At 39.8% G+C, this 16,528-nt stretch overlaps 1 protein-coding gene across 1 annotated transcript in view; it reads left to right on the forward strand.

The window, feature by feature from the left end:
- The first annotated feature begins 340 nt into the window (after nt 1-340).
- LOC142057791 (mucin-5B) overlaps nt 341-16,528 on the forward strand; it is a 45,071-nt gene continuing 28,883 nt past the window's right edge. Inside the window, exons 1-14 of the mRNA XM_075094515.1 lie at nt 341-422; nt 2,092-2,347; nt 3,805-3,919; nt 5,190-5,277; nt 7,276-7,409; nt 7,809-8,034; nt 8,832-8,957; nt 9,628-9,745; nt 11,015-11,153; nt 11,752-11,853; nt 12,881-12,950; nt 13,202-13,339; nt 14,063-14,227; nt 15,052-15,146. Coding sequence (XP_074950616.1) covers nt 341-422; nt 2,092-2,347; nt 3,805-3,919; nt 5,190-5,277; nt 7,276-7,409; nt 7,809-8,034; nt 8,832-8,957; nt 9,628-9,745; nt 11,015-11,153; nt 11,752-11,853; nt 12,881-12,950; nt 13,202-13,339; nt 14,063-14,227; nt 15,052-15,146 — 1,854 coding nt within the window. The remainder of the gene's footprint in view (nt 423-2,091; nt 2,348-3,804; nt 3,920-5,189; nt 5,278-7,275; nt 7,410-7,808; nt 8,035-8,831; nt 8,958-9,627; nt 9,746-11,014; nt 11,154-11,751; nt 11,854-12,880; nt 12,951-13,201; nt 13,340-14,062; nt 14,228-15,051; nt 15,147-16,528) is intronic.

Below are 16,528 nucleotides of genomic sequence, written 5' to 3' on the forward strand. Positions count from 1 at the left end.
ATGTTACGAAAAAGAAAAACTACTGTTGCCAAAGAAAAAGCGACACTGTAGGGGTGGGGGTTGAGAAGACCTATATTAAAAAAAGTAAATAAGAAAAGGATAGTTCTCTCTCTCCACAGAAAACAAAAGTGAACTGGTTACCTGTCTTCTCTGAAAGACAAGAGGCTGCTCAGTGCTAAACATGAACCACTGAAAGAAAACTGGATGAAGCTCCACCTTTCAGGACCCTGCCATCAATGTTTTGTTCTCACGCCAAATTCCTGGACTATAAAAATCTGCCTATAAGCCAAGGAAAAAACACTTCCCTGGAAGGATTTTCAAGTTACTGTTTCATGGCAAGATGGAAATAAAAAGGGGGAGGTCATTTTGGATCTTCTGCCTAATCTGGATTTGTTGCAAAGGCAAAGAACCAGTTCAGATAGGTAAGAAAAAAAATCTAATTTTCAGATTATTTACTCACGTATTGCTCTTCATAGATGAAAAATAGAGTTGTCAAAAGAAAATATGTAGCATATTCATGTAAGAGCTGTAGGCATGCCAGATACCATTTAACATTGTACATTTTCATCCTTAGCATCACCCATTTAATTATTCTACTTTTTTCTTTCACTACTAGGTAGTTTATCAACTGTTTTATGTCCTAAGTGACTAATCTTAAAGAGGAGACTCTCTGGATATAGTTTGCATCATCAAAAATGGTGACACACATTTCACATATTTCACATATATTCTTTATAGACATAATGCCTGCTAGACTTGATTGACCAGTATGAAATACTGCATTAGGAGTAATCACATTTTTTGTGGTCTGCTGCACTGTTACCTCCTGGTTTGGTTTTGAATGTCTTACACTGTTCCCAGTTGCTTAATACAAAAACAATTGATGTGACAGTTATTGCTGTCTTAGTAATTTTAGCAACTATCAAGAATAGACAAACTTTCTAATTTCCCCTCATTATTGTGTAGAAAAGTTCCAAATTACCCTACTCCTACCCTAATCCACTTTAGTGCTGCAAACACCTATGACAAATTACAGTCCCTTTAAAAAGCTCTTTCTATAAGGACTTCTTGGCACTTGAACTTGTGTTGCACATTTCTAACATCAAGATCTGAATCTTTCAGTGTTCCCCTGCTGATTCTTAGGTAGGAATATTTAATAGTATTTTAGAGTTCACTGGGTACATTAGCGACTGATTTTGATTTGATCTGTGATGGAAGTTGCTATGTTGATTTTCCCAAATGTGCTACATAAACAACACAAAGAAATTTGCCCATTTTCATTTGTCATTCTTTCAGATGGGCCTAGAAGAAATGCTAAAAGCATTTTGTAGCAGGCATATCTTATTTAATTCAAGGTGATTCATATTGGCTTTGTGCAGTTCAGTAGTATGAAAACTGCCTGAAGTGATGTGTTATATGCTCTTAAAGTATGCATCAATACCTTTGACAGAGGTACAACTCAGAGGTCCAAGACATGAGTTTTGGTTGAGATGAAAAACAAGTAGCTCTGAGCTGACTGCTGAAGCTGGTGGCAGCCTCTATTGCTGAGATCAGCAGCTGCCATTTTGCTGGAGTCATTCCACCTGTGATATCTCCTGGAAGGGACTCAATTCGAGACTTTGGACCAAAGTCTTGCCTGTATTAAGAAGCAGGATTTCAAAAGTAGGAATGAGATTTAGGCAACAGGGTGGGATTCCACTCACTTCACTTCAGATATCTACAGTGTAAATGCTATGGGGTGCCGTCTACATTGGCACCCCTCAGCAACATTTATAGACAATGGAGAGAAGCATGCGGTCATGGAGCATATTCTTCCTAGGCAGATATGTAAGGTAGGGAAGCTGAACCTCTTCTGCCACTCACTGTTAACTTCAACTGAGCCTGGGTTCATCTGCTCACATTGGAGGTATCTCCGACATGGACTTCAACAGTTCTGTAAGATGAAACTCCTCCCCACAAGCTAGTATCTTCCAAGGCTTAACATTTTTGCCTTTGAAAATCTCTCCTTTAATGGTTTTCTTCAACAAAAAAAAGCACAATATACCTCATGTGGGGTGAATTTCTAAGCTCCCCTCCTGACTCTTTCTTTAGTCCAGGTCTCTACTGTCAGTAGGAGTGAATGTGCCACCTGGGGTAACTTCCACTTTCATACGTTTGACCATGTTAAGTTCACTTTTCCTGGAACCTGCACATATGTCTTCGCTTCGCACTGCAATGACAGCTACCAGGACTTTAACATCCAAATCAGGCGCAGTGACAAGAACAACTTCCTGATCTACTTCACTGTCACCATTGATGGAGTGATCTTGGAGGTGAAGGAGGCAGGCATCACGGTGAACGGGAACAAGTAAGTAAACACTTTATTGTTTTCTTGTGCAGCAGCTTTATTGCCATGTATTAGCAACAGGTGGTCTCTCTAGAAAGTGGTCCTATTCTGCAGAGGTACAAATGGCTGTGTATGATATGTTCATAGCACTTTGAAAAGGGTGTTGGGAAGAGTCTACCCTATAGTGGCGGTGGACGGAAAAAGCATGTAAACTACATTTCCCAGGAATCAACACCAATATGTTAAGCAAAAGGCAATGTGTGTGTTACTAAAAACAGAAGGTGAATGATTTTTTGATCTGGGAGGGAGGGGTGGAGGGAAGGAGATAAAATCACCACTTTATTTATAGAAGGTTTTTGTTTTGTAGACACTTTATATTTTTTCTCTAAACATTATTTCTGTGGTGCTAATCCTACTGTTGTACGTTGCTGTTCAGGAACACATGGTCCTTTTAGAAAAAGTTTTCTGTTTCCAGATAGATTAGTCTAGAAAATTGCACTGCTTTGCAGATCACAGCTTGCCTTGGGATGTTATACACAAATGACAGAAGTTTCAGAAGTCAAAGTCCACACCTTTAATTCCAAGCGGAAATGAACCAGAAAGCAAACTGCAAACAGAAGGGTAAAAATATGCCATAAGTAAAAAGTCATATGCAACAGTAGCTGAAAGTTGGACACAATTTTAAGGGCAGCCCTCATGAGAACTGCAGTGACCTGCTCCCAGCATATAGGTATGAAGGGCCAAGGCAAGCTCTGACTCTGGGAAAAATCCTCAAAATCTTGTTGGAGAGAAAATTGCATGCATATGGGCTGTCTTCTCTTGACAGCCTTCTGGAAACAACCAAATATAGAATAACATCACTCAGCTGTAATTATAGTAGAAAGCCGAGAGTATCTTCTAAATCGAAGGGGCAAAAATCTCCTATATTTTAGCCATTTTCTGATTTTCTAAGTTTTCAGGCTCTGGAAAAATAAATGATAATTTTCCTGGTGAGAATAAAAAGTAATGTAGGTCTGAGTCACGTCAGTACATGAGTAACAGAACAGACCTCCCTTCACACCTCTGTGAATCCCAAATGTCAAGGAAAGCCTGGAGGGTTGGTGAGAACCTGCAGTATCCTCATGTGGAGGGACATTTTCCCAGTATTGTGAACTTGCCCCTCATAACCTTTTGGGTCAGGTCCACAGGATATGTAAACAAGAAGAGCTGCATTGGTATCAGTCGAGTGGCCAATGTGGTATTGACACATTCATGACCAAAATACATTGTGTTGTGGATTAAGGTTGGTTAAAGGTCACAGTGGACAAGGTGATCATACCTAAATTTAATGCACTGTGTGGATGAAGGCTGACCTTGAAAAGAATGTCCCCATGGCTTTTTTAGCTCCTTCTGGTCTCTAGTTTTTCTTCCTATATCTCTGAGAGGATTTAATCAGCCTTTTTCTCAATGCAATCTGTTTTGTTCCCTCCAATTTCCAGGATCCCCATGCCCTTCAGCTTGAAGAGCATCCTGATTGAGGACACCTGTGCTTACTTCCAAGTCACTTCCAAGCTGGGCCTGACACTCAAGTGGAACTGGGCTGACACTCTCCTAGTATGAACAGCCAGTTAGTTGTCTTTCTCTTGGTGAACCTCATCAACGATGAAAAGCAGAGCTGGATGCAGGCACCATCTTGATATAAGAGATTGTGGCAGGGAGGTATCACTGTATCCACAAGCTGATAGGGACATACCAAACTAGGTAGTAGTTTCATGGGGCAGGGCATGGAGGCAAAACCGTCAGGCATTCCCAACTAATTTTATGTGACAAAAGGAGCCACTGTTGACCCTGGAGATAGTACCTTTGTAGTTACCTACTCCTTCCATGGGGCAGTGGCAGCAGCACAGCTAGCCCCTCCAGCTCTGACTTGTTATTTACCCTCTGTCTCGATGCACATCTTGTGTGGGGAAACTATTCTGTGTGGCTAGTTTAGTCCTTGGCCTCTCTTATTCCAAACCCTTGCTATGTGGGAGTTCCCCTCTATACAGCCACCGCAAAATTTCATCTTCTGCAACAGTGTTTTACACTTTTTGGGTGTGAATCCTTCACAGTTAGGACTGAGATTAAATAAATGAAAGTTGTTTGTCATGTTTTGCAGTTCAGAGAGAGGGTAGAAGGTGAATAGGGAGAAAAAAAATCAGGAAACAATCAAGTGGTATTCAAATTCTGATTTAATGAAGTATTTGCTTCCCCCCTCCCTCTGTACTAATTAATAGTGACGCCAGTACTACCCTCTAAGCATGTAGGAGTGAACAGGTACAATAATTTTATCTAGCAAGACAATAAGGTGCTAACTTGGTTTTTTATTGCCCCCAAGTATAGGCAGAAAAAGTTATGCTGGACAGACCCACCCCCTAGAAATGCTATGAATTTCTCAATTTAGCCTATGGACCAGAAAAAGCCTTAGGTATGGCTAGAAGCTGTCCAGAAGCTGCTGCTTTGCAGCATCCAGCATCAGAGCATAGTTATCTGGCCTGCCCAGAGTGGAGCTGTGGTACCTTGCAAGAGGTACCAGATGTCTATATACCAGTGTCTCTATACTGGAAGACATTAGTCCAAGGATTAGTCTGGTATTCAGCATGCTTCAGTTAGCTCTTTAATAGGTAGGAATGATAATTGCTAGAGGATTATATTCCCATTTAAATTCAACTTGTCTGCAGGTAAGTTTTGTGGCAGGTTTGTAACAGAAAAGGAGACTGCTACAAATCGGTAATAAGCATTTCTGCTACTGTGCTTTTCTATTGTGAACCACTTTGTAACATTTGCTGCTGATGTGGGGAAAAGGCTTTAAACCCTGGGTTTTCTCTTTCGTTTTGTTTTGTAGCTGGATCTGGAAGAAACATATAAAGAGAAAATATGTGGTCTATGCGGGAACTATGATGGAAGTGAGAAGAATGATTTGATTTTGGATGGTAGGCCATGAATACATCATAGAACAGAACTATTAATATGTGACACGAAACTTGATATCTGTTTCCTCTAAGCAGGGTCTGAGATTTTCTGACACTCTGAAACACATTAACATTTCCATATACAAGAGGTGTATTTTAAGAGGTTCTGGGATGATTTGGGTTCCTCTGTTCTTTACAAACTTGCAAGAGTCTCAAACTTCTTTGGCCCAAATTAATTGCTTGGCTACCATGCAGCAACATTGCCATGTTTCCCACTAATAGTAGCAAACTTTAAGGAACTTGTAGTCTCAAATGAGGTCCAAGTGTATTTTCTGTACTTCCATTTTCATCATTTTACAGTTGGGTATCTAGTGTGATTATTTGTGCCTCTGTAATGAAACAAAAGCCTCATCACTGAGCCAGAGAGATTTCACTGAGCATCCTTGCAGAAACCGTGGTGCCATCCACTGACACCCTTAGATATTGCACTAAACTGGAAAAAGGCCAACACAGCAAACAGCTGAGGCTACAATCCTGCAGCAGTATGAGCAGAAAGAAACCTGCATCCAGGGATATTAGCTGCAGGACTGAAGCCAAAGTTATAACATCATCCGTTCATGTAATACCTGGGCTTCTTAAGTCACCAGAAAAAAAATCTCATCTACCTCATCCATTCAGAAAGAATCCTGAGATTTGATTGAAAATACCACTTGTACTGATAGATTTGGCATTCTTTTTCATATTTCATATTAAGGTTTTTTTTTTTTATACATCTTAGTCCTTTTTCTGCCCTTTACTTCACAAATGCAATAGCTGGCTCAAATTTTTCTGAAGAAACAGTTTCCTATGGAGAAGCATAGCTCTAAGAAAAACAGACCGGGATTATCTGGTTCCCCACATAACATGTTCCCACACCCAGGGACCAGGCAGCCTCCTATGTCTCTCCTTTATTCCCTGAATACATCTTTCTCCCTGGGCTGAGCAGGCAGCAGTCTGCCTGCCCAGGCTAAGATCCGCTGCATGTAAAGGTTCAAAATTTCTTATCACTTTCAGATTCTTTTCTCTTGAGGAAAAATCTTATCAGGAATAAAAATCCCATTTCTTCATGGTCTTTCTGAAACTTTGTTCTTTATAGTCTTTAATGTCAGTTGAGTTCCTTGGCAAATCACATAGCTCCAAGAGCTCAGGACTTAAGAAGGGCTTCTGTTTCCATAAAATTTAGAGGTAAAGCACCTGAAAACAATGATTTTGTGGAAGTCATTCTGTCAGGTCTGCACTTAGTTATGGGACTGAGCCAGTACAAGAGAATTTACCTGGTCAGAAATCTATTAGACCTTTTTTTAAAAAAAGTTGTTTTTTTTAAAAAAAAAAAACAAACAACAAACCAACAGAGACTGGCAATTTATTCATAGTCTCCATAAAATATATAAACGTAAAACTTTGTCAGAAAGATTTCTCACATCCAGGATCAAGTTTTTTGTAATGCTTTGGGAAAATGCACCCCTCTAGCTAGTGTAATGGTTACATACATGTATTGTGTACCCATCTTCCTCCTGCTCCCTCTTCCTTTCTTCTCTAGCCTGTAAAAAGTAACAGGTTTCCAGATGATTACAAACATAGGCACCTAAGGCTGTACTTTAGATGGTGATCATAGAAGGTAAACTAAAATGTATGACCATTATATATGCAAATACAAAACTCTGTAAGATCAAATACACCCATAACGAACAGAAGTCTTTGGAAGTGATGAGGTGCAATGGAAAGGTCAAGAGTCTCATGTGATTATAAATGCCCAGGCTGACAGCAGGCCTTGATACAAGTGTGCCAGCTTCCTGGCTCTGGCTCAGTAGAAGTTATATCAGGCTGTTATCCTCTATAATGTGGATGATGTGGTTAAATTTGGGCATTTGGTGAAGAGCATACTGCCTCAGAGCCCAAAGATTAAATGCATCTTTATAGCCCATTAACTGATCTAAAGGATTGTAGGCAGTTACTCAGTTGCATCTTGGGATTTTTCAGGGTATAAAATGCATCCAAGGCAGTTTGGGAACTTCCACAAAGTAGAGGATCCATCAGAAAAGTGTGCTGATGTGAGTCCAGATGACAACACTGGAAGACATCCTACGAGGGAGGACAATAGATGCAGTAAATATGTAAGTATGTGTCACCAAGAAGTATAAACCCTCCTGAACTACAGCCCTGTAGACACTGTGTTGAAACAAGTGTTAATTGCAAAGCATGCACTGAACTGAACTTTTCAGGAACCTACCCAGGAATCTGAGCAAAATGTTGATCCTAGAGCTGAAAGAATATCCTACAATATTAAAGAAATAGATAGTGGGAAAATACATAATTGAATGACAGCTTGCAGTCCATGAAAAAGGACCTCATGACAGAAAGCTAGACTGGATAACCTCCCAAGATCCCTCCCAACCTGAATTTTCCTGTGACCCTGGAATTGTGTCATCAAAAATTGGGATGCATATCCATAAACCTGAAAGTTGCTAAAATGGCAAGTATTGCTTTGTCTTCCCTTCTTTTCCTTTTCACAGAAAAAAAGATGCAAGAAACTTATGTCCCGATTTGGAAACTGCCCCAAAGTGGTTGCATTTGATGACTACGTAGAGACCTGCTCTGAGGACATGTGCCACTGTGTATCTAATTCTTCTCATTCTGATTTGGTTTCCAGCTGCATATGCAGCACTTTAAACCAGTACTCTCGAGACTGTGTCCTCAGGAAGGGAGACCCTGGGGAGTGGAGAACCAAAGAACTTTGTTGTAAGTAACTACTACTCTGGAGATTTCTTTCAAGTTGGACATATATGCATGTATTCTGATCCCAGAAAAGCAAACCTAGGAGCTCTGTAACTACTATGAATCAGTCTGTAGAAGTACTTTGACAGAAATATTGTTAATGGAAAAGCTTCTACAAATTTAACTTGATCTTGGTCCTGAAATTAGAACTATATCTTAATATTGACCCCTTCCTCCTTATGGCTAAGTTTTCTCCAGTTCTTTTTTGAATTTTACCATGCCCTGTTAACTCATAAACAGCCTTGTTTTAAATGTTGATATCTAGTCAGAGAAGTCACTGAGAAGTCTAATATGTTTTTCCTTAGCTTATCCTGCTCTTTCATACTCAGTAGTCACAGCTACTGAGCAGGAAATCACTGTAAATCCAGAGGGAAGGCTAGAGGTAGTTCTCCCAAACTGCTGGTGTGGATTGGGATAGAAAATTAATGCCAGAAAGACCGATGCTTCAGGCAAAAATAAACTGTTATGACTCTATAAATTATTCTGTTGTCCTTTGCTTGTATCATGACTTCAGCCAACCTTGAGCTATGAAAATAATGTGAAATAACTCATATGTCCCAGCAGTACGGTTTTGTCCAAAGATGAAGTAAAAGTGACCATAAAAAGTTCCTTTAGAGGTTAAACAAACATGGCACATCTAGATAGAAAGTTTTGCAAACAAGATAGGGGAGAAAGGAGGAAGGAGTTGGGTAATGATAAAACGCTTTGAGAGCTCTTATAAATACATCTTTAACATACCCCATTTTCATTTGGTCTTGCAGATCAGGAATGCCCAAACAACATGGAGTATATGGAATGTGGAAACTCCTGCGCTGACACATGCGCTGACCCAGAAAGGAGCAAGATTTGTAAAGCCCCGTGTACGGATGGCTGTTTCTGTCCTCCGGGTAAGGCAGTTCACTTCTTCCAATGGGTCACACATATCAAGGGACAATTTCTTCTAGCACAATTTAACAACTTCCTTCTTGGAAGAATCAGGTCTCTAAAGACAATGACACTGGAGGAAGGGAGGGGAAGATTTCTAAGGAATAGACAGAAAAAAATTGTACACATGTGGAAAGAGAAGAGGTGTTCTCTAGATAGTAAGAATGCAGCTGAAAATGTCTGATGAGGTGCCTCCCTATTATGAGGCTACACCTTGCGGTAGCTTAAGTCACACGTAATATAAATGTATTGCCAGGTATGTGCATGTGTAAGTTTGCACATGAAGTAGAGGCTAAGATGAGGGTCTGATTTCTGTTAGATTCATAATAGAAAAGGATGGAAACTGGCTCACATCCTTGCAATTGCACTTGATAATCCTGCTCACAGTGATAAATTCCAGTAACACGCAGAGATATTCTTTGGGTTTTGCATTGATTTCATTTGAGTTCTAGTAAGAAATGTTTCCCATCTATTAACATCTGAAAGGGTCTTGTATGGTGTTTTCCTTAAAACATATCCCATTCATTTACAGAAGTGCTGAATACTCCAGAGTTTTTTCCTTATTCTAATCTTCCTTGATGGTGTTTGCCAGACTCACCAAAGGAATATTAACTAGCCAATGTGTCTGAACAGGAACTATCCTTGATGACCTCGATGGAAAAAAATGCATCCCCAGAGACAGCTGCCCCTGTATGTTTCAAGGCAAAGTCTACTCATCTGGAGGGACTTACTCCACTCCCTGCCAAAACTGGTATTGTTGTCAACTTGATTGCACTAACAAGGCAGAGGCATTTATTTCAGAGCATTGATGAGTTGATTCTGTCCTTTTCTCCTTTTTTTTTTTTTTAATATTACTAACATTTGCCTTAAATAACAATGCAAAACCCGGCTCTGAATTTCAGCAGTAGAGGAAAACTTAGAGGTAGTCCTCAATCTTACATAGTTACCACAGTTACCACCCTTGCTTGGAACTGTCAGCAAAATCTGAGCTCAAGACTTGCAAATGCAGAAGATGAGACTCTTCTACTTAATTCAAAGGCATTGGCCACTAAAGTAAGGCAAAGAGTCATACCATGTTAATGAGTTATATGTCCAGTGACCTCTAGATTTACAAAAGTCTGTTTCAAGGCCTGGATCTCAAAAGTCCTGATCCTTGAGAAATATTTGATTTAGAAATAACCCTGTAGCTTGAACCCATCTCCATTCTGCGCTAATGAAAGGTGATAAGACCTCAGGTTTATTATTCTCAAAACAGTTTTATTTCTTACTCTGATACCGATCTAGTGAATGAACCATCATATGTGTTATTTGAGCTCCTGTGACACTGCATTGTTTCTTTACCATAGGCCTAACCTTTACTATAGGGAGGAATTAAATAAGTTGTGGCACATGATGACATAGGCCAGATGTTCTGCAACCCCCTTTGGATTAAATATTTCCTGCATTTTGAGGAAATACTCCTCAAAACCTGCAATTTTGAGGAACTGAACTTGATGGGTTCTGGGTGGTTCCCATCTAGTCAAATTCTCACTTACTCCTCTCAACACCTGAGCTACTGTGGCCAGGCTGTTCTCCGCTTGTGTGCAGAGCTCTAAGAATTTTAACTGCTTATTATCTCAGGTCCTCCAAAATCAGTTGCTGAAATGTTGCATTAGCAACTTGCTGAATAGTTGCATCAGTAACATAAAATGTTGCAAGATCCTGGTTGAAGAGGTTCTTTCTTTCTTTAAAAAGCAGAGTAGACAATTTAGGCCCTGAAAAATATTTCTTGCTTGACCAACTCAGTGTCTCTCTGAAGGAGCTAGTTCAAAGCCCAGTGCAGTTAACTCTCTCATTGAGAGGCATTCAACCTTCACACTTTAAGGGCCTAATATAAAGTCTTCCTCCCGCGGGGACAGCCGAAGAACAAGCTAAAAAGTCAAAAAGGGTGGTCTGTGCAGATTCCGATACAGATGTTATCTCACCTTTGCTCCTTTAAAACTATGTCTATTCTAACTGCTCGTTTTTGTATTTTGTACAGTACTTGCAAAGGAGGCCACTGGAGCTGTATCTCTCTGCCCTGTTCTGGAAGTTGCAAGATAGATGGAGGATTCCATATAACAACATTTGATAACAAGAGATTCAATTTTCATGGCAACTGCCATTATGTCTTAGCTAAGGTACGAACATTCTCCTACCTCACTCCTAAATTTCTTGAATATCATGAGGCGTTAACCCATGCTGGAGCTTTATATGACTTAATTTAATTAAATGGCACCAATCCATCAAAACACTTCAACACATGCTTATTCTTAAGCCCCATAAATTTTCCCATTTGCAATGCATTGCAAGTCAATTGCTTGATGCTTAGCATTTAAGTTTTGCCGCTTCAACATAGTTTTACATCTTTTTTTTAAAATGATTTAATTTTCTTATTGGATGTATCTGTGTAGATTTAAGTGTTTCTCCTGAACATTTTTTCGTGTATGACTGTCAAAAGGAAGTGAATGAGCAATAATTCCTTCAAGAAGATTGAATCCCACATGACTGCAAATACGTGACCCACACAGGTTGATAGCAAGGAAACAGAGTGCAGAGAAAAGGCAGTAAACCCTATTGATTTTGGCAATGAAACAAAGCCATTTGCAGTTAGAGATTAAATGCCCTGGTTCTTTCATTATTCCATTTTAGCCTTTCAGAGACACCTTTTTTTTCTTCTAGCTCCCTTCCTGTAATATGCTAACAATGTCTGCATAACCCTTTTTCACATCTTTTCAGAATACTGATGACACATTTGTGGTGATTGGAGAGATCATCCAGTGTGGCACATCAAAGACAATGACTTGCTTAAAGAATGTATTAATCACGCTAGGAAGAACTGTAAGTAACTTGCGTTAATTAATGACACATAATATGTCACTTTTATTTAGGTTAAAGACTGGATTTCTCTAACATTGTGGGCTCATTTGGTCTGTGCAGTCCTGAGAGAGCAAGATTAATACCAGCAGATGGTGTGGTGCATGTGTTTATTGGTTTTGTTCTATGAGAGTTATTTTCTCTCCAGTTCTTTTGGATTCTGGCTTTGCCGTTTTCTTTAGAGGTAGATGGCTAAAAATTATCCTCATTGGCTTTCCCTCTCTTCTTCATTACTTCATACTTTTTCACTTGTTTCTTTTTGAAAGATTGAGATTTCTACAAGAAAGGACCCCCTTTTTACAACAGTTCTGACTCCTGTGGTTTTTCCTAATGCAATGAGTGAAGTATCGGAATTCTCCAAATGAAGGCCAGAGGCTTCTCCTACTGAAGGTTATGCCATGATTCGCAAAGAATTTAGCGGAGGCTGAGTTAGGGCTCATATTTTTGCACTCCTAAAGTTATACGGATTCACTCTGTCCACCTGATATTTAACTCATGCAGTCCTAGCCTTGTTAGGAGATCCAACATCCTAACCTCCCTCTATAGTCAATAAAGGAAGGTGGGGATCTCCAAAGCACAAGTCAGCCCACCTAAGGTATTAGGTGTTCTTCTGGAAGGGCCTGTCTCCCTCCATTGACTACTGAGGGAGTTTGAGTTAGATAACTCTTATTTTGGGTATGTTACGTCTCCAATTAGCTGGATCTAACCTACATGTAACATCTGTCATGCAAATTCTCAAACCTCTTAAGTATGTGAGAGCACTCAATCAAAGCTGTTGCTTATGGAGAGGGTTTTTAATTTTTTTATGACCTAGAGGTTTGGTCTAAGTTACTGTATGACATCCAGACACTCAGTTACATTGATGCCAGAGGTGATCATGTTTTGAAGACACTACTTCTTAATGCTTAATGAAGCTTGTCAGGTTGCTGTTGTCGGTCTCATGTCATATGCATTCACTACTGTGGGCTTATTCTTTTTTTTTTCCCTGCAGACTATAAAAATATGTTCCTGTGGAAATATCTACATGAACAACTTCATTGTGAAGCTGCCAGTAAGCAAAGGTAAACATTCTTCTTCACATCTTCCTCAGACTAGCCTACACCGATTTACAGAGGGATTCCTGCTCCTTTCTCTGAAAAGAACATGATCCTGCTCATTGTTAGGTCATTTGACTTGGGTGGATACTAGGTCTGGGACTCCCTGGAAATTCCTGTGTTACACTGGATGCAGTGGTAAATGGAAGTTCCTATTTACTCAGCTTCGCAAAGATTTGCAGGTGCATACATTTTTATTTTCTTTTTTCCCTCTTCAGATGGCATCACCATCTTCAGACCCTCTACATTTTTCATCAAAATCTTGAGCTCAACTGGAGTACGGATTCAAGTGCAAATGAAACCTATAATGCAGCTCTCCATAACAGTTGATCATTCTTACCAGAATAGCACATCTGGTAGGATACATGATGCTCTTTCAGTTTGCTCTAAACTGAGTTATAGCTGCTTGTCTATCACTTTAAGTGAACATATTATTTGATTTTGTATTGACTTCGATATGTTAGAACCCCTGGTTAAATATATAGCCTTCCTGAAACAAAGCAATGGCTAAACCCTTCCATTTGCTGAAGAAAATCAGATAATCTTTGTGATGCTTAGTGCGAGCAGGTCTTTTAGACTCTAAAAGCAGGCCTTCATCAGAGACTTGCGAGATCCAAACTATGTTCTTAGTTTTGCCACCAATCTCCTGTTTACATCATTTAAGCTTTTTGTGCTTCTGTTTCCTATCTGTGTAATGGGATTGCATCCTGTCATTCCAACCCATTTTGTTTTGCTTTTGTGATTTCCTTTGCTTATAAGCCTTTGCTTATAAGCCTTTGGGAAAGGCACTTCTCTGTCTGCCAGTGTTTACTGAAACACATTTAAGCAGCTTCCAATCTCTGTGCTATCAGTAAGTGCTACTCTAATGCTGAAAAATAATAATTACATTCTAAAGACAGGGTTCTGTCTGGTTTGTGGGAATGTCAGACTTCCTGTCTCTGAAGGAAAATGGGCTTCTCTCAGGCGAGGTCCATTATAGAGCTAAGAGTGTTCATCTAGAAGCCATTCCTTTTTCCACTTATGTAGTGATTTCTTCTTTTCTTTTGCTTTTTTATTTTTTTCACTGCCACCCACACAAGGCCTTTGTGGCAATTTCAATAACATCCAGACTGATGACTTCAGAACAGTCACTGGAGTTGTGGAAGACTCAGCTTCTGCTTTTGGTAACTCATGGAAAACTAGAGCCAGCTGTTTTGATGTGGAGGACAGCTTTGAAGATCCTTGTTCAAACAGTGTGGATAAAGGTAGCAGGCTTTTCATCCCTGGATTATCAGTGCTAAATAATTTTCACACAGCAGATAACCAAAAAAGCTTTAGAAATCTCATAAACATCAAAAGCTACTGCATTTGAGGCTATTATGAGAGAGGACATATTGGGGTTTGCAGGTCTTTAAGGTGACAGCTTTGCTTTTAAAACAAAAGGCTGCACTGCTGAAGAAAGAGCAAACAGCTTCTTCACTGATGACTTGAAAAGCACACACAGCATCAATAAGAACAATTTAGCTTTAAAGCAGAGCATACTTGGTTGTCAATATTTGGGCAAGATAATTCAATCTAGGTTGTTATAGCTGTGGTGAAGTCAAAAGGAATAAGTTACCAACAGCACTGACTTTAGCTAGCATTGTACTGTACTAGGTGCCCTGTCTGGTTTCTCACTTTGAGTGGGTTTGGATATATGTAGGATTCAGACTGTACTCTCCTAGCTATTGCCACATGTAATTAAAGCTGCGGCTCATAGCCACACAGCTCACTGATTATTACTGACTGTAAAGAATTAAGAGAGTTTGATGGAAAATGATGAAAATGGGGAGTTTTTGCAGATGTTCTGCAAATCCAACCACAGTAATAATGTTAGTACTTGGAAGGTGAAACCTTTTTTTTAGGGAAATGGCTGGTCACCCATCCAACTATGCTTATCACCCTAATATGTTAATGCCCCATATTTCCTTTTAGCATTATGTGAACATTTCAGGACATTCCAGTTCTGTGTGATATCTGATAAAAGTACTGAGTCAAAGAGTAATATGGTTTAAGTGACTATGGACAATGGTATTTTTTCTCACTTCAGAAAAATTTGCCCAGCATTGGTGTGCTCTTCTGTCTAACACAAACGGTGTGTTTGCTACCTGCCATTCTGTTGTAGACGCTTCTGTGTACGTCAAGGTAAGGCACTGGTCTAAACGGATGGTTTAAGCTAGTCCAGAGACTTATTTGCCATGAAGGTAGTCTGGCCTAGGGGAAAGAAGTAGGTTACAGTAATTCCTGTTTGCAAAGACGTTCACTGGTGCTGATGATAGAAATAACAAAATGAGAGTTTATGCAAGATACGATGGGCCTTTTTGGCTGCAGCCCGGAAAATATTAAGTGAGTACCATCACTGACAGTTTTGTTGCATGATCCAGAGCAAAACAGGAAAAAATGGGTTTACTGTTCCTGAAAACTGGTCACTGTTTGAAAAGCACACAGTGTTTCTGTGTGGAATTGAACCGAGAGGTTTTTCAGTCCCATGGATTCCCTCGGACTTGGTTTAAAATTCACATCAGAGGGGAGAATATGTACTATATTTACATCATTTATAACCCATTTATTACTGTGGAATCATGTTAGCCTCCTTGTATTTAGAATGCAAGAAGCTGCTCATAAGCGCTCTTGGTCTACAGCTTTATAATGCTGTTGAGGAAGCTGGTTGAGCTACAGAGGTGCTGCATTTATATCACTAGTAAAGAAGTTTCTGCAAAAATACAGAAAATCCATGTAGGGAATGTGTGTGATACTACTTACTGAAAAAATACCTGAGCCTGAAATTTTGCCTAAAATTTAATATGTCTTCAGGTACCTTTAAAAATATGGCTTATGCTTTACTTCTCCCAAGTTTCCTTCAGAAAATACATCTGCCTGAGAATTCATATTAACTATAAGTAAAATGGGAATTTGCGGCTTTCAGTCAAGGAAAAGTAATAACCAGGTTCTTACAGATATCTGTTACTTTTGCTGTTCTCATCAGGTTTTAAACCATGATTCATGGAAGCATTTTCCACGACATCAGTAATGGCAGGCTAAGTCACCATCTATGCAGTATGACCCTACTGCTCTTAAGTGACTGGCTGTACCTGGGTTCTTCTGTCCAGCGACCCAATTAAAAGAATTTGACCTTTAACCCCCCCTTTATGCTTACCTAACTAGTTCTTCAGATGTCATTACATATGATTCCCTGTTAAACCATCTTCTGTTACGCAGCTGTCATTTAATTGGATGTGTCTTATCTGCACACTAGATAGGTACAGAATCAGACACAGCAGGGGGCACAGGAATGCATCCAGGTGCCTTTTCAATGTCTCCAGGGAAGGAGACTCCACAACCTCCCTGGGCAGCCTGTGCCACTGCTCTGCCAACCTCACAGGAAAGATGTTTTTCTTCATATTGCGGTGGAACTTCCTGTGTTCCAACTTGTGCCCATTGCCCCTTGTCCTGTCATTGGGCACTAATGAAAAGAGCCTAGTCCCATCATCCTGAGACCCACCCTTTAGATATTTATAGGTATTGAC

This window comes from Phalacrocorax aristotelis, chromosome 5 (assembly GCF_949628215.1).
Source record: "Phalacrocorax aristotelis chromosome 5, bGulAri2.1, whole genome shotgun sequence".
In the NCBI taxonomy this organism is placed as follows: Eukaryota; Metazoa; Chordata; class Aves; order Suliformes; family Phalacrocoracidae; genus Phalacrocorax; species Phalacrocorax aristotelis.